This window comes from Amphiura filiformis, chromosome 5 (genome assembly GCF_039555335.1).
Source record: "Amphiura filiformis chromosome 5, Afil_fr2py, whole genome shotgun sequence".
NCBI classification, from domain to species: Eukaryota; Metazoa; Echinodermata; class Ophiuroidea; order Amphilepidida; family Amphiuridae; genus Amphiura; species Amphiura filiformis.
Genome location: NC_092632.1, coordinates 61,837,720 through 61,861,776, shown reverse-complemented (window position 1 = coordinate 61,861,776; position 24,057 = coordinate 61,837,720). Strand labels below are relative to the sequence as shown.

The window sequence follows — 24,057 nt, the reverse complement described above, 5'->3', positions numbered from 1 at the left end:
GGTTCACATAGATAAGAGTCACTATCCTACTCAAATGAACCCACCAACTTATCGACTGTGTGATCAAGGTCTGTTTGACACATATTGCTATTATCATCTTACCTAACAGATCGAGCCATCAGTTGAGCCTGAGATGATAGCCTTCATGTGGTTCACATAGATAAGAGTCACTATCTTACTCAAATGAGCTCGCCAACTTATCAACTGTGTGATCAAGGTCTGTTTGACACATATTGCTATTATCATCTTACCTGACAGAGCCATCAGTTGAGCCTGAGATGATAGCCTTCATGTGGTTCACATAGATAAGAGTCACTATCCTACTCAAATGAGCCCGCCAACTTATCAACTGTGTGATCAAGGTCTGTTGAAAAACAAATTTATAGTTGAATGTATGTTACAATTACAACGTAAACTGTCATAATATCGGTATCTTAATCAAGTTTTATTGCATGCTAGCTTTGTTTACAAATGATAGAAAAATGCAGCAATAACAGCGGAAGTATAGAAACCAATAACTGAACAAGAAAATTTGAAACAGCAAAGTAACATTCAACTTACACTTTCATCAGAATATGGATTTTCAAGAAATTGATTGACACTCCAGATAGTGATATAACCCTCTGAAAAAAAGATGAAATAATATATATCAGTTATACAAGTAATCTAATTGGTTTCTTATCTTAGGGCGCGTTCTCACTATGCCTGTTTGATACCAGGACGTGGACTCGATCCTACATCGAGTCCACTTCCAAGCATAGTGAGAACGCGAAATAAGTGGTGTCGATCCTACATCCAGGATGTAGCATCGAGACCACCTCATTGAGGTAGTCTCGTACCTAGGACGTTGTATCAAACAGCATAGTGAGAACGCGTTTACAAGTGGACTCAATCCACTTATACCGGAAATGCTCTATGCACGACCTTGATGGCCGTCGTTGTACTATAGGCCTATACAATATACAGTCTACATTATATAATTTTCCATTATAAAATTTAAACATGCATTTTCAACTTAAAAAATTCATAGCTGGTATTATAGAACAAATTTCTACAGGCTTTATTTCATGTAGTAATTTACAACATTTATTTTTATGTGGAAAAAGCTCGGGAAAGTGGCTATACACGGAAGTTCGTTTGAGATGCTTGCCGTGGTTTGATGAGCAGCATGCCTCTGGATCTCGTGCAGTGTGAAAACAACGGCATCATTCATGACAAGATACAGATTTTATCCAGTTTCAGAATTAAACAAAACGACATTGAACTTTACAGGATAGTACAAAAGGATATTATTCAGGTGTAATATATTCGTTTTTGAGGTGTACATTTTGCTAGACTGAGTCAAAATTACCAATCAAAAATAGTTGATGGTGATTTAGAGGTTGTGTTGCGTGTAAATCGGCGTGCTTGACCAAAATCAGAAATAACAACCCGATGTATTTCTCTCATTTTACACGTAATATAAAATAATAGTTTTTAGAGCATTTTATTTCAGATCTTTCCAAATTATACATATATCACAAAATAACATATCCATAGATTGCAGAAATATATCAGGGGGCCTGGAAATAAAAATGATCTTTCAAAATTGATAGTCTAGTAAAGTTTGATTTGTGCTGTGAGTTCGGCTCAAAACATGCATTGCAAAAGAATTTGTGACGTCATGCTGCATGACTCATGCATTGATATCATAACATCCGGGTAAGTGGAGTCGATCCTACATCAGGATTTTGGTGTTAGTGAGAACGCGAAATCAATGTGGACCGAGTCCACTTGTATGTGGACTCGGACCTAGGTACAAGACCCCATGTTTATAGTGAGAACACGACCTAAGTTAAGTTTCCTTCTGTGATAGGTTATGGGGACACCCTACTCTTTTCAAGGTGCATGTAGATGTATAGCTCTCTGTACATGGAACTGATACCCTTATGTCCCCCTCTGAATGATGGACCACTCGATGATTATGGCTCATTTACCCAAATCTAAATGTATCAAGGAGATAGTGGATGTCTGTATAATCTATCAATATTACTGATAAAATTAATACTTCGGTCAAACCAATAATACCAAAGCAAGTCACTCTTGCCAAGGATTGAACCTGTGACCTTCTGCACCTGAGGCTATAATTATCCTAACCACTGCACACACTCTCCCTAATTTAAGATTTTTTAAGAGGTTTGAGATCGCAAAACTTAAATGTGGCATGTGGCATATCCGAACTCCTGATCATCAGCTTCATTTTGATTTGTATTGTTAGTCCCTGATGACATCAAGTGACTTACTATGATCTCCTGTGACCAGTACATTGCAGTCTTCATCAGCACACACTGCTGTAACGGGTGAACCCTGTCTTCTAGTCATGGCGGTTATTTCTCGCAACAGGTCTCCCTGACAATGAAAAGTGAACTCATATAATTATTTACTGAGCAAAGCAATCATTAAAAAAATAATTAAAGGAAAGGAAAGGAAGGAAGGAGAGAAGGAAGGAAGGAAGGAAGGAAGGAAGGAAGGAAGGAAGAAAGGAAGGAAGAAAGGAAAGAAAATACAGAGAAATGTTGTGTTAATATGTTCGGTTTCGAACCAGGGATCCGTAAGGTGCAGAACACAATACCTGGGGATAAAAAGCCATGAAGGGGTGTATGTGTGTGTATGCTGTTCGGGCATCAGTTTCATGTGCATGTGTATATTTGTTGGGATGAGTACATAAATCACAACATGCTTGGGCCTGTGATCGCTTGGCAGAGTAGAATTTTGTAGTAATTGAGGTTGGTTAGGATTAACATGCTCACCTGATTGTTGATTAAAATGTCTGGTTGGTCAGATTGGCTATTATTTTAGGATGCTTGTTTTGCATGATTGGGCACATTTTAATACAACATGTTTGTTCTAAAACCACCAATATTTTTACTTATATGAATTTTAAGATGTTCTGGTGTAACAAATCACTAATCGTCACTATAAGCTTACCTTCAGATCCCAGAATCTGATGAATCCATCACCATGGCATGACACTAGGACCGGTGGGTATTCCGATACAATCATCCTAGCTGTTGGGTCTACATCTGCAGACTTCCCTGGTCGATTCAGCCAACTCTTACCAGTTGTTGCTCTACTTCTTGGGCTTTTTGGTAACGTAACATCACCATTGTCATTGGCATCATTAATAGCACCAGGCTCCAAATTTTGTTCTGAATCTTGTACATCAAGAAAACAATGAAATATCATAGATAAATATTGAAGTTGTTTAACCTGATTGATGGAATCCATTTTGTTTTTCTCAAAACTTTAGGGTCTGAGATGCTTTCTTCACATGATAAAAGTGATATACTAAGATCATCTCATAATAGGCGAGACTCATAACATCGTGGATTGATTTAGAATGGCATACACACAGCTAGGTGCAGCACCTACGTGAAGTTCGCTTTGCGTGACTGACACACGCTTTTGTGAATTTACGCAGGCATAAGTTGGGACTTTATTGACTCACACAGTAGCAAAAACCAAATAATTCTCGCTTATTACGAGCTGATCATAGCATAGTCTCATACCCCATAGTGGTGTACTACCCCAATAGTATGTCCTGTTTTATAGGCCATTGGGCTATTCCAGTTGAAATCCACACTACCCCTGTGGAAGATTTTGAAAATATCTTCCACAGAAGGAGTATGTTTTTCAAATGTAACTGGTCAGGATTAATTATTTTGAATTCAGGGTTAATTATTTTGAAACTCATACTCCCTCTGTATTATGGCTTTACCTAAATCTTCAACAACTGGAGTAGGTATTTCAAATAGAAATTACTCAAGTGTATGTTCTATTTAAATCTCATATTCCCTCTGTGGAAAACTTTAACTAAGTGTCTATGTCCACACATTTGATTTTCTATGTTATTTTCCTACCACCGTAATTTATTATTAAATTTATTGCAATCATGGTTTTTTCTCACAGCAGTCGATTCATAAATATTAATATTCTTTGACAAAGAAATGTAAAAGAGTCACAAAATAATAATGCATAATCGTCAAATAAACATCCCCGGGGGCGTTACATTTTCCCAAGGGGGGTTTAATCAAGGTCAATTTTTGAATGATAATTCCCATTAAAATCATTAGGTAAACTTAAAACTCATGCTAAAATGACGAACTATGTACTAGAAACACTGACTTCTGGTTTACTTCCGGGTTTCCAATCCAGATTTTTGCCAATTATTGACGCTATTGTCGACCATGTGGGCAACTTGGTAAGATTACTACACAAGATAGCATGGAAATATCGGCATTTTTGAAACATCTTGGTTGAAAAAGGTGTTGGGGGACGTTTATTTGAGGGGGGTGGCGACTATTTGAGGAAATATGGTATAACTCCCCTTTCAATAAAGAGTGCTCAACTAGAATGGATAAGCCCAATCCAAGGGATATGGCAACTCCAAGATATTACAGGTATTACATAACAAACTCAATTAAGCACACTTATCTACCGTAAAGAAATAAGTTGAATTAATAGTCACCTTGCTGTTGGTCTTCCTCCCCATCAGTGCCTTCCACCCTTATAGCAGGTGTTTCAATTGCCTCTGCATTCACAGAGTTCTCCACCAGTTCAGATGCATCCTGGTGTAAGACAAAAACTAATATTGTAACTGTCACACTAAATACATTGCATTATGAGGTTCACTTAGCCAAAAAGCTACATGTCATGTGTTGTGTATACTAAAATGTTATTATTTTTCTTATTTAATTATTTATTTTCTCAGTTTTGGTTCATTTTAAACTAATTTTGACACACATTATGATACACAAAATGGACCAATCACTTTGGGCTATGTGGCAAATATGATTACACCAAGCCAATGGTTATAATATTAAATAATTATATGATTGTTTACTAAGTGTTTTGTGAAAATGAAAGATGTCCCTGACTTCATGGCTGAATGAACCCAAATTGAAGACAAAAACTGCCCTTTCCAAAAGTCACAAAGTAGGCCTATGCTTGTTAACTGCAAGGCGTATTGGGACAAGGAATAGAACTGACCATCTTACAACTCACTGTGCTGAGCTCTGCACCAAGGGGATTTGCATGGCTGAATGATCAAGAATCGATACACATTACAGTAAATGTTCACTTGGTGAGGATTTTAAACTGCACTCAAACACATGGGGTTTTCCATTAGTAACAAGCCATGAATCAACTTTTGTGACAAGCATAGGCCTACTTTGTGACTTTTGAAAAGGGCAGTTTTTGCCTTCAATTTAGGCTCATTCAGCCCTGAAGTCATGGAAATCTCTCATTTTCACACAGCACTTAGTAAACAGTCATATAATTTATATTTCAAAGTTAGTTTTATTGGTACAAAACGAAACCTTACAATGTTATGACGACATGTTCAGAGGGGGACTTATTTCTTTTGATGTGTTTATTATGCTGGTAGGGTAATCCTATGTAAATATTAAAATAATACATTCAATCTACTACTGTACTGTTCCAGTGGAGTATAATGCTCTGCATGTTAGCCATAGGCTCAGAATTAAAAAGTCCAAAGTTTTGAGATATTTTTTCAAAATATTGAAAGAGCTATCTTAAGAACAACTAAACCAATACTGGGCTTGTTTGTACTCATTTTAATGCATTTTTCATGCCGATTCAAAATATGGTCATGAAAATTTACAATTCTGAAAAAAATTGAAACTTGTCGTCTGCAGTCGACGCCTGTATGGAGAGAGTTAAAAATCAATAACAAGAGAACACCACATCCCACAACAGTACCTGTAATGGGTCATAAATGGTGGACTCCACATCTAAAGCTGAAGATGCATACGTCATATCGTCTGCAACTGTCTCTCTGTCCATATCCGTTTCTTTGTCTGCATTTGTTTCTTTGTCTAGTTCTAAATTTTGTTCTCCGTTTCTGGTACTTGCAACAGATACGTGACCTGTCAATTTTCTGTAGGAAAGAAAAACCCAACATGAATAAATAAACTGTTTAGTGAGTCTGCCATGTTCCAAAATAAAGCAATTTTACACTTCATAATCTGATTGAATTGCAACTTTATCAAAGTGTACTACAATCTTTAACCCTAAGAAGCCCAAAAGCTACATCAGCAAGCAACTGGGAACGCAAGTATCCTACATGATGCAATTGTGTCATCATGCAAAAGAACATATGGGCACGGAAACGGTGGCCAGTCAAGGTAATCTTCCATGGCGCTATGGCCATGCATGTGTCTAGCACGCAGAAAATTCTCTTCATCTTCTTTCTTCCTTCTTTCCTTTCCCTCTGCCAAAAAGCCTTGATGGTTAATGTAATATCCTCTAAATCTAGTATCAGCATGATCAGCATAGCAACAGCAACACTCACACTCGTATACAATGAACTGGCAACACTCGGGGCAGATTGGAGTATGTGGCCGCCAAAGAGAATAAAACCAAACTGAAGTTCTGATATTTATATTACATTTATATGCGTCTCCGTGTGCATTCATTCACTCATATTACAGTTAATATTTAAAACTTCATAACATTTGAAGCATCATAAAATCTACAACATGATATGTGAGGTATCAAACAAACCACATCTAGGAACATTTCTCATACAGTCATATCAATTTTATTGGGTTTTTTTTTGTGTGTGTTTTCAGGTGAACTTTTTTGGCATCAGTACTCACTTGATATATGCTGGATCAGGTCTCCTTGTCTTATGCACCAGGTATAATACCATGTTAGCCATTCTAGGATTCTGAGCCTTCAGTATGTCATCACTGCTTACTGGGATATCACTGTTTCTCACAGTCTGGTCTGACAGATCAAAACTAAAACATCATCAAATAAAAAAGTAAAACCACTTAGGTAAACAAACTTGGTGATATACTATGGAACATAGGCTCTAGTAAGGACTGAGTGATAGTGTATTCTTGATGTCTGCATATCTACAGACTGTCGTCCACACACATAAGATATAATTTCCATCATCATCATCATTATCCTTCAGCTGTGGAGCAGGCGCGCAAGATTTATCCATGCACAGCCATTTTTGGCAAGTGTGCCTGTCTGTTCCATTTGTATCATGCCTCCATCGTACCCAAGTACATGTTGGATAGGTAGAGTCCGAAGTTTTCCGTTTTACGGAAAACAGAAGAAAATCACGGAATCGGAGGTACAACACGGAAAATGACATTTTTGTATGATGTGACAAAAATTGTTAAAAGATAAGAGAAATAAATGTTCAAAACAAGATTTGTGTATGTCAATTTTTATGATAAAAATACTGTATAATAATACCGAAATAAAGGTATATTACCAAGGCATGAACCCCCTATATCCCTCCAAACATCGTAATAGTCGGCCTATTATCGTGAGAATATTCCAATCAGAGCATATTAATCGTGATATTGAACATTTTATTGTGACATTAATATCATTGTTTATACATTTTAAGATTTATTCATGACACGGATTTACAAATTTTACAACACGGAAAATGGATTTTAGAAAACGGTAAACTTCGGACTCTAGATATAGGTTAAATAGGAGGTGCATGGGCATCCAGGTCTCCTCTTGCCACGAGGTGGTATATGCGACACGATCTGGTCCATAGAGGCTAAAGGCGGCAAATTTGAAATTGCGATAAGGCAAAAATATGAAGTAAAAAAACCAATACATATGAAAATAGATATCACAAAACTTTAGAACCAAGTATGCCTGCCTTTGGTGTTTTCTGCATATGATAGCCTAATTGTTTGTATAAGGTAATTATAGTAACTCAATTTTCAAAATTGCCTCCTTTGGCCTTTGTGGACCAGATCGTGGACCACATATAGAGAGTACCTTCTAGCGGGCTCTTCCTCTGGCAGACAAAGCATGTGCCCTTAAAATCTCAGCAGGAGATTTATTACACAGTTGATAAAAAGAGGCTCAGTGTTGGTCATGTCATATATGGCAGTGTTTGAGACACGATCTGTCCGCTCAATATTTAGCATAAATCCTGTAGCAAGATTATACACATGTGTAATCTAACATACCAATAAAACAAATTACTTCCAGTATACCGGTACTCACATTTCTTTGATCCTAGCTGTTTGTACATCCCATATTAGTAGACTACCATCCACACATCCTGTTGCTATGGTGATCGGGTGGAGATAACTTAGACATGTCATCTCATGGGATAATAGAATGTTCTCCTGAAAAGTATAAGACAAATGAAATATCTATGATCTTGAGAGACATTAATCAGCTTTGGTATGCAGGGTACTTGGTTTGGTATCTAAAAATATGATCAAAAATGATTTATGCCAAGTAAGATGAAGACCATATCTTTTAGCTGATGGATTACTGTTAATAATCAACAATAATCTTGCAAAGATGAACGATTTCTATTAATTTTTTTTTTTTTAAACATGCTTCTTTACTTAATTTCTCTTAAAAGGGCATTTCGTGATCCACAGCATCATCCCCCCACTTTTCTCAAAAAAAGTTGAGATTTTTATATCACTGGAAACCTCTGGCTACATGTTTATGTACAAAAAATTTCTTGCAGATTAATTCATTTAGCAAAGATAATGTGAAATTTGAATTTACAACACATTGTCTATGGAGCAGTGTAATACACTTAATCATTCATAACTCGCAAACGCAAAATCGGAATCAACTGAAATTTTGGGAATAAGCTTTTTTCGTGGATATCTCCTGAGAAATGTCATAAAAAGAGGATGCTAGGATCACGATCACAATCCTCCGACCAAATTAGTAATTTTGTAACTTGAAATGCAGGCAAATCCAAAGAGCAAACTTGAAAATCATAACTTTACAACTAAGTGTGCTAGACATGCAAGATTCTTCAGCGTTACATATCTTGCTCAATATATATTACAATGATAACAATAGAGCGGATCAAGTTATTGCCACAATTATTAAATCAATGGTACCCCACAGCTCATTTCAGTTCGGGAAGGCAAAAGCCTTTTGACTTTGTCCCTTCAAAGATCAAAGGGCAGTTCTTCTTCTTCTTCTTCTTAGTTTCAGTAGGCAGGGTGGCTTTATAAATATGCCACATTTCGCCAACTTGCAAATGGCAAACATGTGAAAAAATATCAAATCCAAAGTCACACCAATTATTTACCTGTCTATTGAGTTTAGTAATCTGTGCATTGTTACTGCCAATATCAGGTAGTGGATCTCTGTTACTGAATGGACTGTGATTACCGCTAGTACTAGTACTCCCACTCCCTCTGGAGATTGGTGTGGCTGGTATGGCTAGTAGGTCAGAGAACTCTCTGTGTAAAATGAGCTCCCCACTCTCTACAGAGTCCTGGAAGAATATAGAACAAAATACTTGTTATAATATGTTTGTGCTTGATAATGGGGTGTGCACATGTGCCACCCACTCTAAACTGACAATGCATGCCCTCCAAACTCTTACAAACCCACTACCATGCAGTGGCGGTGCCCCCAGTTACCCCGGAAAAAAAACCCAAAATTATGAAAATGTCCACTTTTTGCGGTAATTTTGCACACATTTTATTGATTTTCCCCCCTGAAATTCACTTTCCCCCCCTAATTTTCCCCGAAAAAAATTCCTTGTGCCGCCACTGCTACCATGGGACTCATTTGCGTATATTTGTGGTCACAAGAAGAGATGCACATGATTGGGTTTTTAATGGTTATGGTAAATGCATGTTCAACTATTATAGTCCACATTTTAATAAATTGGTTCTAAAGCCATGCAGTTGGTGGCTTGTACCAAATAATTATCCTCTCCATGTTCAAGTGGCATATTTGTTCAAAAAAATGAAGGGGAATCATCCCTGTGTCTGAGTACCCAGATACCTGCACTCTATACCATTTTTCACCTTAATGTGGCAGTGACGTCAGTGCATATTTCATTGGGTTCACTCTACACACACCCCCCACACACACCCCTACTTGTAAACCGTGCCAACTGGGGATATGTGTGTGTAAACTATTTAACCGAGACTATCCAAATACGCTATGCTATGTTGCATTGCATGCGTGGATAATCCCCACTTTGCTGGAAAAAATCATGCGTGTGTATCCCCAGTTAGATAGTATGGAATCAGATTGGTCGGATTCTGTACTATGCAATAGGGGATATCACCCCCCTTATGCAGGCCATATGCCTAAATAATGCATTTAGCGCCCTCTAGGGGGTTGTATAGCACTTTTAGCATGAAAAGTCAACCGGGGATATCCCCGTTTGCATGTGTAACCCTAGTTACACGGTAAAAATTCAGAAATGTATCCCCGTTTTACGCACGCACACACACTTAAAAACGAAGCATACATGCATGCACAAAATAGCTGCCTCAACATGTTGACATCACTACCCCATCAGGGTGAAAAATGGTATATCACCTCTAGGTTGCAGTGAAATTCAGATAACTAAAGTTTGGCCGGTTAGGCTTAAAAACAAAAATTGACACAACAATAAGGTAGGTAGCTTGGCAGTTTTTTTATTACACTTTTTTTTTTCTAAAAAAAAAAAATCATTAAAATTTTGTGATTTTGGGTACATTTTTAAATATTTGGGCTATCCCTGTTGAAATCCACACACCCCTGTGGAAGTCATGACCTTAATCTCCCACATACGGGATGTAGATTTCAAATGGAGCCACCCATTCAGGTAACTCCACTTGAAATTCACACTCCCTGTGTGAGAGATCAAGGTGATGGTCTTACCTCTAATAATCTGATCCTATTGTTCCATCCTGTGACCACAATAAACTTGTGTTCACCTAATTCTATGTATTGTATTCCTGTTATAGTCATATCCTCATCTTTCTCACTAAGATGATCTGGTTGTGACCACGCCCTGATCTCCTGACCACTGCCAAAGTCCCAGACCTTGATGGAACCTGGAATGGAAGAAGTTTAGGTTACAGATGAATTGGATGTCATAAATATAACCAGAAGAAAGGATCAAGTACCATCACTCCATTGATGGCCTTCGACCAAGATGGCCGACACTGTCAGGTCAGTAAATAAAATTGGTTTTGACAAGAAGAACATTCTTATAATAGTCATAAATATAAATGAGTGAATGTTCTTAGTCATCCAGTAGTTTGAAACAGAGTTTTGGAATTAAATCTAATACTGGAACTTACTTTTTGCAACTATTGCTATGTTACGTCTGGAACCACCAGACTTCATCAGGCAACTGACCCGTTTGACTGGTCATGCATTGAGCAACCATCACTAAACAAGAAAGGGGGACTCCACTTAAACTTATCTCATGCATGGGACCGGGCCCGGGGACCGGGCCATCGGGATGATACCTAGCCGTCTATAACATGACCAGTCCAACGGGTCAGTTGCATTAGTTGCAAAAAGTAAGTTCCAGTATTAGCCTATGTGAGTTCTGACCAAATTAACCCCATACCTGATGACCATTGTAGCCTAAAAAGTGCAAATTTGTGTGCTCTTGGTGCAAATTTATCCCACTTTTGCACCATAATTCACCATTTTTCATGTGTTTTGTACATATTTATACCATAAACTTATTCTGTTGCCAAAAGATGCTGGATTCACTATTATTCCAAGAAATTCTCCCTTCCCTACCCCTGTCAAAAAGAAATCAATGCTACAGGCTGCTTAGATCGGGAAATCAAACCAGGTTTGCAAACTAACAAAACAATTCCGACTTAATACAGACTGTTGCAAACTTACCATCTAAAGCCCCTGACATCAGCCTATAGCCAGTCCTGTCTACACATATAGCTGTGACTTCTACATTTGCTCCATGAGACTCTGTGATATGGTACACTTGCTTGCCTGACTCTAGCTCCCATACCTAGTGTATTTAAAAAGAAGACAGAAGTACGTTTGATTCACTAAATGTAACAAAGACTTGTAGCTCGTCCACGTACTGGGTTATTCCAGTTGAAATCCATACTCCCCCATGGAAGACCTTATAATCTCCCACACAGGGAATATTGATTTCAAATGGAATCCCCTATTCAGGTAACCCCATTTGAAATTCACACTTCCTGTGTGGAAGATTAAGGTCATGTCTTACATACTGGCGTATGGATTTTAACTGGAATAGTCCAGTTCAATATACTTTTAAGTTTAAAAACACAAAGAAATGCATGTATGAAGAATTCAATCTTTGGGCATTTTTTAAATCTTGGTGTCAATGCTAGTCAAGGCATTAAAGCCATATTATAACATTTTCAAACAAAATAGATTAGCATTTCTTTGCCATAAAATGTTAGCTTTTACTGTCAGATATATCCCTTTTATTTTTGAGCGAACAACTACGGCAAAGCAAAGAAAATTGGAATTTACTACCAGCGCACATGTCGCCAATACGCACCACTCCTTCGGTCATGTTATAGTACGACCTTTTGTTGTGTATATCTCCGTCCCGCACGCCGTCACGTACTGTGTGTTATGAACATCGTGTATGCGTTCGACTAATAATTCCATCGTAATAATAATAAAGCGCCGAATCCGGCGTTTTATTCAAAATCTCGGATTTTGACAAAACTACAGCACCTAGAGTCTTGATTTTTGCAGGATATATTGGTTTAATAAAGTACAATTTAATCGTGTAAAAAAATTAATTAAAAAAATTCAGTGAGGGCGTCCTCCTCAGCAAATGTTATAATATGGCTTTAACAGCTATCATATGTTTCTAGGTACATATACTGGTGACGTGTTGGCACCAAGACAGTAATTTACCACCAGCTTCAAGCTCTGCATACCTGGTTGGAAACTACAAGTTGAGCAATGGCACTACATTTACCGACAGAGAGAGAGAGAACAGGGGAGAAATTATCTCTTGTGGCTGACCATATTAGATCTGGGAACTTTTACAGCAAGGTCACATGATCTGAGTGCCAACTGTGTGTATCAACTATATGAGGCTTTGGCAGTAACCGGCATCTGTCTCTGCACTTTGGTTGCAGTTAAAGACGCTTTTAAAATTTCTTTGTATCAAGACTCTTTTTTTCCAACAAATTTTCTAAGCTAAGAATGGTATCTCTGTAAATGCAGCTACATGCATACCATATATTCCATCTATAAGCATAATTATATGCCTTGAAATGAGATTGGTCTTACAATAATACATGTTTGTACAGCTGCTTGTATTAGTAATATAGTACTTAAACTCCAAATAATGTTTTGTGGAGGGCGTCTGGCTTTCATCTCTTTCATCCAAAAAACTCTTCATTTAGAGGTATTATATGTGCATGCTTGTAGATGTAATTCTATGGTATAAAATATTAAAAAAATTTAAAAAAAATTTATATAGCAATTTTTCCAAATCTTGGGGGATTCAAAGTGCTGTAATTTCGCTGCCATGGTTAATCATCGCAATCAGATCGTATCAACTAGGCCAGTTGCAGCCGAACCTGGCACAAAACTATCCGTACTTAGATTGTAACATCCACCAATTATATGTGCAACTCCCCAAATTCCATTGGGTGAGGAAGTTTTTGATAACCAAACAACTAATCACTGATGTTTGAAAGATCCTGGAGAAAACCTAAGAGAGTGAGTATGGAATCGGAATAAACCAAGTGCACAAACAGTCCTTGGGCACGGCCGGGGCTTGAACCTGGGACCCAAGTGGTGCAGGGCGACGGAACAACCGCTGCGCCAACTCGCTCTCCCATTGCACTAGGAACTTTGTCTCATTTGTGATGTATATGGTTATTGAAGGCATATCTGAAATGCCAACTAAATATATTTTCAGTAAAAAATAAAATGACATACCTTAATTACAGACTCTGAACACACAGTAATAACTTGATTGAGTTCTTGGTTGTATACTACTTGTGTTAGAGGTCTGTCATGAGTATGTGGTACTTGCATGGTATCCTGTACTGTCCTTGTCAGTGGCCATAGATCTAATACACTGGAACCTACAAAAGAAAAGGATTAGTGTGTAAGTTACTATAAATTAACCGTAAGTAAAGTAGGTAATGGGGATACGCATCCTGCACAAGAACAAATAAACACAATGGGGAACGATTGCTCGCTACAAGAGGAAACTGAATATATTTAATAAGAGAGAATGAACAGCTTAAGAAAGAATGAACAGTTTTCAACAGAAAGCAGTATTTTAAAGTGGGAAAAAAGATAGTACAAAACAAAACTGACAGCTTACTGATGAGATAAACACTCTTTATGTAATTTTATGTGTTATAACGACCGACTTGTGACTTTGTTATGTCTTCAATGAATTTTGATGTTTATTTAAAATTGTTTCAGGGAAAGGCTATATTCTGGCCCAGACTTTTCCTCCATAAATTTGTGTCCACTTGATGTTTAGTTCATAGTTTATCAACTTTATGTCATTATGGAAAATAAAAGTTGACGTTGCTGCAACATCAGATGGTCATTTATATTTTAAATAACCATCTGATGTTGCAACAAGTGACAGGAGCCAATGGGCCACACTTTTTTACTGCAAAAGTTTATTATACCAAAGGCACATTCAGGCACATGTAGGTCCAAGCATCATCTAGCAACTTTGCATTTGAATTACCTGTGACTAATCGTTCGTGTTTTTCATCAAACACCATGCAATGTATTCTCTTCTCGCCCGGTCTTTCTTCATTATCCGTAAATACTTGTAGACTTGTCAGGGTGTGGATATCCCAGACTCTGAACACCTGTGAATGGAAGATACCATTTGATTGAATTTTTAAACTTCAAAATATACATTACTAGATTTCACAGTTCTCGGGTCGGGCGGTTCTCGTGATAGGCCTATTTCTAATTACCCAACACCCGTTACCCATATACATGCCCTGACCTTTTAAACTACTATGAAAATTGCGTCTCTCAATGATCAAGACGCTACTGCACACGATAGTACACCGCGCAAACGCAAACCGCACAAACGCGATAGCGCGCGGACGGAAGGACACGCCGTGATTAGTATTAAGATGAATAAAACAAATAATTGACCTGATCTGATAATGTCGCATATTGGGAACTTGATAAAATACAAAATAAGATTGGAGGGATAGAAAATGTAACAGTAGGTAACCTGTTTACTAACAAAGTTTTATTGCAATCGATTTGTCACTTGAGAGCATTTAGGTCCTAATCAAACTTTAACCAAAACTACATCCATCCAGACATACAGTCATCCATGTGGAAAAGTGATTACATAGTCTCCTACCTTTGGTGAGACAAAAATCATACTGCTTTCAAACTGAGTATGCCAGACTCACTCGGTTTCATCACTTGAAAACATCTGATACAATATACACTCACAGGCTACATCAGAAAATCTTTCTCAGAACTATGACAATGATTTTAATTTGCTTTTTTACAATTTCTTCATCAAAATCTAAAAACCAAACTTACCCTAGCTGTTGATAAGCTGATCACATGCTGATCTTTCTCATTGACAGCGATGTCTATTATTGTAAACAGATGACCAATCAACTTGCCGGTAGGTCGTGAGAATATATGAGGGTGCCAAATTCGTATCACTTTGTCGTTTCCTCCAGTAGCAATCACGTTGGCTCGGATGCAAAATGCAAAACAGTTGATGCCTTTTGAGATGTTCAATGTTTTCACAGGGCTAGAACAGACAAATGAAAACCGGTACTTTTTAGAAGTTTATACTATCCATTGATCTTTTGCCCATATTCCAGAAGAGACTGTGTTTTTAAATGGCTAAGGCCAAAAAAATTAATTGTTTGGTTGTCCTCAACTACCCTGTATAAAGCAGGGTCAGTCGGAAACAGGTTTTCAAAGAGAGAAGTAATTCATTGGTAGAGCACCAGCGCAGTCACCTTCGGAGACTTATTTCACCCTTATACAGATGAGCACTTTATTATAATGCCTCTTTGAAGGTGTATTGGGAAGTATTTCTTGAACTGCATATCTCGTTGTCTTGGGTAGGCATCAATCAATTCTCTGAGGTCTCTGGACTTAGGACCAGACTCTGGTGGGTTAAACCGGTTTTAAGGGCGCCCAACCATCCCGCTTCCCTCAGAGATAGATTTAATTAAACCATCATTAGAGATTGGGCACTCCATCCTACTTTCAGGCTAGGAACAGCTGGTATGAGTGGCGTAAACTAACGTGCTAAGTCAATGCCCCTATATTACCCAGCAGACCCTTGAGCTAGAGTCAGCTGAGCAGAGCTTGCACTGCTGGAACTGGGATGTGCAATGTCATTACGGACAATGACTGGTCACAGGAACCTAGTCTTACTATCAGTTGGAGGGGTAGTTCATTGGTAGATCACCAACGCGGTCATCCTCAGAGTCTAATTTCACCCTTCTTAAGATGAGCACTCCTCGTGTAGTTCTCTCTTGGAAGATGACAAAATTGGAAAAATCACCTTGTTGCAGTCTAACTAACAAACGAACAAAATCAGCTTGTTACACTAGCAAGTGCCACACCGTTGCAGCGGTCCACCTGGGGTGATGTAAGGCAGGAGGCAGGACTAGTGTATAGCTATGAAAAGTGTTGTTGAGGAATATTTATAAGTGTCACTTATTGTATATTTAGGTCTGAGTGTCTTGTGCTGGTTCGTCTTCTTCCAAGAACATCACCCCAAAATTAGGGTATAAACTACATACTCGCATGAATTATTTAATATTATATGTGCCCTGAAAATTTAGTTTTTGATTTATAATGTGGCAATTACAATGGCAAGTAAAAGCTTTAAAAAATCTTTAAAATAAAAATTAGGGTCAGTCAGTTGAGGACAACCAAACAATAATTTTCATTTGCCTAATGGCTAAAATGAAGGGGTTACCAAAAACATCAGATTATCTACAACAACAGCAGTTTCTACATTCAAGGCTGCAACTCTGCTCTGCTATTTTTGAATATATGTGATGCGATCTGCAAAATCAGTTCGAACTCAGAAATATTAAATTCTCAGTTTCTTATAGGATTGTAAAAAGCATTTACAAAGCTGCATTTTTCAGAAAACCCCATTGAAATTGAACAATCAGTTCCAATGATATGAGCAATTAAAGACTTTCCAAACAACAGGAGACAAAAAGAAATATTTCCTTTGTTTGGCTATATCTCAAAATCAATATTTCCGAGTTCCGACTGATTTTGCTTGATCGCATCACATTATTCACATATGTGTACTGCAAAAAAATATAATGATGTTGTTACCATCCTACACATTTTAAGATATGGGCAAATGTTCTATAGGCTCATTTTTGTTCAAATATTTCACTATAATTGACCCTACATGCTTGATTACACAAATACAAAGAACTAAAGTATGTTTAGCTTGATTACACAAGTTGAACTGGGCAGATAGGTTCCGTCTTCATTTGAAAATTCTAACCTGGTACAAGTCAAATGGAATTTTCATAAATTTCAGATATATATACTTACAGATTGTCCAATATTCTATCTACTGACTCTAACACAAATGAATTAGTACTGCTTGATGAACAGGAAGCAAAACATCTCAGGTCAGGCAAATATTTCACCTGTAAAATGATAGAAACAAGATTAAGAGAAAACAGACAGCTAAAACATGGTTATACCTAAAAATATCTCTCCAATTCTTCCACTTCTGATTGTCAAAGGAATTGGTTATATTTGGCTATCAAATTTTACCTACTTCTGTGCCTACATTTGGTGTATGTTGTCCCCTCTGCATACCATTGTGTGTTTTACTTCTTTGCCCACATCAAGTTGGTGTACCTTGCTCTCTTTTCAGCCTTTTATAAATATAATGTTTTGAAACCCTCCACCAATCCAATCCTGGTCTGATGCAAAATAACTAACCATCCACTGACATATCTAGGATATGCTCCGTATCAGGACCTTTGGTATACTAGTCTGGTGTTTTGACAAGTAAGAGTACCTGACTAGTACAACCAACAGGTGCTGGTGCCTGAGCCCACTTTGTAGTATATCAACTTATTTTCCTATATTGGTTCCCAGACAAAACTTGTTATGTAGAAAATTAGTTTGAAGATATGAAGAATACCAAAATATTAGTTATTAATCTTGTATTAAGGCATTACAAAATTTTATTTTGTTATGGGTGGCCTCTGAGTCGATAAACATCTGTATCTATTAATATCTTCTGTTTTCAAGTAATACAAGGAATTTTAATAAAACAGGAAAATAAATGTAGTTGGCAGGATGACAAATCACCTGTTGCAGTGTCTACGCACATAGTAGGCATTGATTATTGGTATAACAAAAGAATTATATTCAATATCTAGAGCGGTGAGACGTTTCACCTGCTTTGTATGCTTGGTAGGTTGGGCTATTCCTGTTTTAAAAATCCACACCCCTATGGAAAACATGACATTCATATCTCACACAGGGAGTGCGAATTTCCAATGGAGTTACCTGAATGAGTGATTCCATTTGTAATCTACATCCCCTGTGTGGAAGATTAAGGTCATGACTTCTACAGGGGGTGTGTGGATTTCAACTGGAATAGCCCATTGGCAGATTTTATGACAAGCATGCAAGAGAATGTGCTGTCTTATACATGTGAAAATATTTCATTACAACTTAGTATTCGCTGATCGCAAGGTCATCTCAAAACGAGGTTCTACCCGCAAAGTGCGTGCTGTGTGTGCATACACCTATCAAACACATGCTTTAATTACCGCGTATGCGGTGCGAAAGCCTTCTGGTGCGTTGCTAGGAAAGTGCGAGGAACAAAAATGCACATTTTGCGCATGCGTTTGCAGAGAGAACCTTGTTTTGGTGGCAAGATGGCGGATCTGAGCAAAGGGCAAATGGTATGAAGGGTATGTCTACTTTTTTTGTCTCCCCTTGGCTAAGCCAGGCTCATAACCAACATTGTTAATATTAACCCCATGAGAACTACCTGCCGATTGGCCAAAAAGAAGTTTTTATTATCAATTGGACCAATCAGCAACATTGTTAGAATAATTTCACCACGCAAAAACATTGGGGTGAATTACTTGCAAAGCTCCATTCTGATTGGTGATTAAAATGAAGGCATCATGTAACTGATCAATCAGAGGCAATGTTAGATCGGCAGGTAGTGCTCAGGGGGTTAAGAAAGGAATTAATATCCTACCTTTAAAACCCATCCATCATGGAGTTTTCTCTTTGCAATTGGACTGAAAAGAAAAAAAAAGATATGTCATGTGAAGTAATTGTGCCAGTGGCTAAAGTAGATTTGTGGATGCAGGTTGCAAGCCAAGCTATGCAAAATTAATATTCCTTGGTTTACTTCAAGTTCGGTAGTGATGTCAACTGCGCTGCAAACGTGCCGACAAACCGCCCTTGTGCGTGTGCTTGTGCGTCTGCATGACTCAATACTGCATCCAGCGAATATGCACCTAAGTCACTACCAAACTTGAGGCGAACCAATGTAAAGCAAGTCTTGTGACTGTTGTTTAAAAAACAAAATGAAGATAATTTTCCTGAAATTAATGAATATACGTCATCTTTTTCTAGAATTTTCCTACGATTAGATAATTTTAGTAAAATTAAGATTCAAAAAATGGATGATCTTATTTGGTTTTGAAAAAGATAGGGGTATTCCAGTTGAAATCCATACACCCCCTATGGAAGATATAACCTTAATCTTCCACAAAGGGAGTGTGAATTTCAAATGGGGTTACCTTAATGGTTGACTCCATTTGAAATCCACACCCACTATGCGGGAGATTAAGGTCATGTCTTCCAATGGGGTAGTATGCATTACAACTGAATAGCCCAAATTTACTATAAAACATGGTAAGTTTACACAAGGTTTGTAAGGCTTTCTACAAAGCAGGTTATAAACAACTTGGGGGTCGCTGGGTGAGAGGTAATTGAACAAGGAAGTCACTGTGGCCGTACATCCCCATCACCCATTTGTAATGCCCACCCCCATGTCAAATCAGCCAGTGCACCAGTGGTGACACCAGAAAGGGAAAAGGTGGGCAAAAACAACCAATTTTTCTTAAAATTGCTGCAAAAAGTGGACATTTGTGTAATTTTGGGTTTTTACTGGAGGGAAACTGGGGGGGGGGGGCAAGAGTTCTGACTGGAGGAATTCCCCCCTTGCCCCCTGTGGCCCTGCCACTGCAGTTCACCCACACACATCATCTTACTTTGTTAATATAGCTGGTTCCATCACCATACTACCAGTTTTCTTATCAAACTTAGCATGTTTGGTGTTCAGATCATTGGCTGCTAGAGTCAGGAGATTGATGTAACCTTGGTCATCCCCAAATATCACACAATCTTCATGCAGATTGGAGGCATATGGTACGTATGTCATGCATTGTACTGAGTTGTCTGTAGGCTTGATGCAAAACATACTACTCTGTAAAAAGAATCATAATTCAAAAGAAAATATTTTTAAAAGTAATTGTGAAGAACAAAAGTCAAATGTTGGTTCTTTGTAATGTTTTTATGTATTTGTGATCCATCACATCAAAACCGACCACTTGTCGGTAGATAACAATGAAAGAAAATGTGAAAGAATAAAGAAAATAAATAGAAACTTGAGCTTGTTTTGCCTCATAAAACAATATTTCTGTATCTGATTTCAACAAGTAAGGTGTCATTTTAAAGCCTAAAAATAGCAGTTTATCCTAGTTTTTTAATCTTCATTTTCATTTCTGATTCTGAAGACAAATGGTTGGTTTTTGATGTGATGGATCACATTTGTCTAAACACAGCGAGAAGATGGTGTAAACTTTGCGGCCATTGTGAAAACTAAACTGTACTATTTCAGCAAGGGCTAACATTTCCCAAGTTGTGTGTGTCAAATTTAATCAAATTTCAGTTTTCACAAGTTGCCTGTAAAATTTGACCAAACTTCAGTGTTTTATGGCATTTTACAGGAACTCATGCAGATATGAAATTGGCTACTTATCATCTGAAACAAAACTCTAAGCACACTATCAGAAGTAACTAAATATTCTTGAACTAAAGTGAACATGAACCTTAATTTCCATAAAACTGCCATATAATTAACTCTCTCCTCGCTGGTGTCAACTGCAGACGACAAGTTTGAAAAAAAAAATCAAATTTCAAAAATTTCAGAATTGTAAATTTTCATGACCATATTTGAGATTAGCATGAAAAATGCATTAAAATGAGTACAACCAAGCCTAGTATTGGTTCAGTGGTTCTTAAGATAGCTCTTGATATTTTGAGAAAATATCTAAAAACTATGACTTTTTATTTTGAAGTCTATGGCTAGCACGCAGAGCATTAATGAAAGTTTTTGAGTCCTATTTTACCTGATTCTTCCCTTTTGCCCTGTGGTCCCATATACATATACTTCTTTCTGTTGTAGCGATTATTCTCCTCAAAGATGGGAGATAATCCACACCTGTGGTCCATGATGAGTCCTACAGACAGACAGACAAACAAACAAACAGGTAGAAAGAAATAATAATGATGTTTAATACTGACTGTACATATACCATATTCATCCAATAGTCCCACCCTTTTTTAGGTGAAAAATCTCCAAAATTGGAGGGGGGGGTACGGAACTATGCTATAAACAAAATTACAACTTCTAGAACTTTTCGAAAAATTGGGGTTGGGACTTTACTTCAATATGGGACTATATTCAAACAAATACATTTGTATGGTACATTGCTTGAGACGTCAAATTACAATATAAAATATGTTAAACTTGTATTGATCTGTTCTTTATTACTTGTTTCATAGAGTTATTTGATCAACTGGTTTTCAAGAAATGTTATTGATTGACCAGTTTTCAAGATAAAGTCAGATTCCAAAAATATGCGCAAACATAATTATTGATGACAAACATCTGTGAGTGCTCAAAAGAACAATGTGTTACAACTAAATAGATATCAAACTAGTAAGAAGTTGTCATATATCAATGAGTCTGGATATAATGAATACAACTATGGAAAACAGGAACTTGCAGGTGTAAAAGCAGACATACTGACAACATTTAGAGCAGACTATTAAATGTTGCATGAGAATTAAATTTATGTTCAAATAAGTTGGATATTTATAGGATCAGATATTGCCCAGTCCTGATAGTTGAGTATCATATTAATGAAAGTACCACCCATCCTTGGGTCTCATAATGGCGATATATGTCGGACGTCACGACATACAACTGATTTTCTAGGGTGAAATTTTGTGTAGAAACTGAATCTGAATAAAAAATGCATAATTATCAACTTGAAAATTTTCCCCATAGCACTGTACAGGCATATTTCTGCCCGAAATCCACAAATTTGAGTGAAAATTTGCTCAAGTCCTTCAAAATTGGTAGGAGCAAGTTTGTGTTTGTTTAGCCTTAAACCTCCCAGTTAGAGAATCCATTATTTTTTTCACGCCCTCAAAATTCTTAGGGGTGGGGGAAGCATATTGCAAGTTATTTTCTTTTCTGTAAATCTAGCTTACTTATTTGTTATATTACCATTTAGCTATTGAAATACTGAGCAAAAAGACACTTTAAGCATCCCTATAGCTCATACCATTGTGGAGATATGGCCTTTTCAAATAGAAAATGAGGTGAATACTGAATATCGTACTTTTTTCCAAATCAATTGAATACCTGAGTGGAAGAAGGGCCCAACTCCATCAAAACTGTTTTTGAGATATTAAGAAAAACTTAATATTTGGAAAAGTTTTATAGACAGAACGTTTTCATCTTCAGGGACCTTTAATACATGAACATACAATAGTACATACATTTGTAATTATATTTGATGTTTCCATGGCAGCGGTACAGGTCTTAATACAGGTTGGAGTTGGGCCCTTCTTCCACTAATATACTGCAAGTGCCAGTTCTGTGTTATAAATACCTACAGAAATTACGTAATCACCATTAATTGCACAAGTAGAACTCATGTAATATGTTAGCAAGAAAATTTATTGTAGTGAAAAGCAGATTTCATGGATGAACAAAATTCCTCTTTAACCCTACATTGTATATTTGTGGAAGAAGGGCCCAACTCCATGGAGTTGGGCCTTTCTTCCATGAAAACCATGATTAAGTGTACGTGAAAGACTATTTAGAGAGTGGATTTTGGCTCATCTTTCACACACAAGGAAGATCAGTCTGCTGGCAATAAAATGCTGGGTCTAACTCATTTTTGTAAAAAATTGGAGTTGGGCCCTTCTTCCACTCAGGTATTCAATTGTCACCCGAACGCTCGAGTTTCTACTGCTGCTACGAAAATAAAGAAATATGTGGATTGTGGATTCCATTCAATGCTTTTAATATCATAATTGTACCCTTGTTACACAATTAGCACTATTTAATAGTGTTCATGTTCATACACTTAAAGGAATTTACAAGTCAATTTTTTTGTCACCCCAAAATGGCTATTTTTGGCCAAAATCGGACATAAAATTGAATTTTTCTTGAAAACTATAAAAGATAGGGAGTTTTAAGTGCCCAAATCTGAAACTAGATGATACTTTACCCTCGGAAACATATAAACAATCAAGAATTTTTATTGTTTTCACCCCTACATATTTTTTTCACACTCGTGTTCGCCAAACGTAAGTCAAAGCTTGAACGCTGTCATTATATACGATCGGCGAGCTAATACACGCAATGTAGGCGCTGGAATGAAATAGCAATTTCTTCATTTTACCTCACTTTGTTTGTCTCGAAATTAAAGGATAACACTATGATCAGTAGCTATCAGTGAAAATTAACATTTAAATAGGAATCTATTCCTTATACAAATCACTTATTATTGCTTTAAAGCCAACATAAAACGTAGTTCTTATAATGTAGTTATATTGGGCTATTCCATTTAATATCTACACTAGTACACTACCCCTGTGGAAGCTAAAATCTTAAGTTTCGAATAGAATGGACAATTTGGTCAATTCCATCTGAAATACTCACTCCAGTTGTAGAAGATATAGGTAAAGCCAAGGTTTCAAAATGATTAACCCTGACTATAATTACATTTGAAAAAACATATTCCCTCTGTGGAAGATATTTGGACTTTAGTGTGGACTTTAAATGGAATAGCACATTATGACTATATTATCCATCAACTTCCCCAAATGTAAGTGTTAGTGGGCTACGTCATAATAGACGACAAAAATAATGTTTTGCTTCCTGTAACATGATGAGGGAAAATATCTTATTTTTTG

General features: G+C 37.2%; 1 protein-coding gene across 1 annotated transcript in view; it reads right to left on the bottom strand.

Moving 5' to 3' along the window:
• Positions 1 to 24,057, bottom strand: part of LOC140153503 (WD repeat-containing protein 64-like) — a 62,106-nt gene that overhangs the window by 14,369 nt on the left and 23,680 nt on the right. The window contains exons 6-23 of the mRNA XM_072176271.1: positions 21,192 to 21,302; positions 20,052 to 20,266; positions 19,028 to 19,070; positions 17,347 to 17,444; positions 15,337 to 15,556; positions 14,507 to 14,633; positions 13,732 to 13,880; positions 11,677 to 11,800; positions 10,690 to 10,865; positions 9,113 to 9,301; positions 8,050 to 8,174; positions 6,660 to 6,803; positions 5,761 to 5,938; positions 4,508 to 4,607; positions 2,968 to 3,194; positions 2,283 to 2,388; positions 562 to 623; positions 252 to 364 (exon numbers count right to left, since the gene is read on the bottom strand). Of these exons, the coding sequence (XP_072032372.1) occupies positions 252 to 364; positions 562 to 623; positions 2,283 to 2,388; positions 2,968 to 3,194; positions 4,508 to 4,607; positions 5,761 to 5,938; positions 6,660 to 6,803; positions 8,050 to 8,174; positions 9,113 to 9,301; positions 10,690 to 10,865; positions 11,677 to 11,800; positions 13,732 to 13,880; positions 14,507 to 14,633; positions 15,337 to 15,556; positions 17,347 to 17,444; positions 19,028 to 19,070; positions 20,052 to 20,266; positions 21,192 to 21,302 (2,507 nt within the window). The remainder of the gene's footprint in view (positions 1 to 251; positions 365 to 561; positions 624 to 2,282; positions 2,389 to 2,967; positions 3,195 to 4,507; positions 4,608 to 5,760; positions 5,939 to 6,659; positions 6,804 to 8,049; positions 8,175 to 9,112; positions 9,302 to 10,689; positions 10,866 to 11,676; positions 11,801 to 13,731; positions 13,881 to 14,506; positions 14,634 to 15,336; positions 15,557 to 17,346; positions 17,445 to 19,027; positions 19,071 to 20,051; positions 20,267 to 21,191; positions 21,303 to 24,057) is intronic.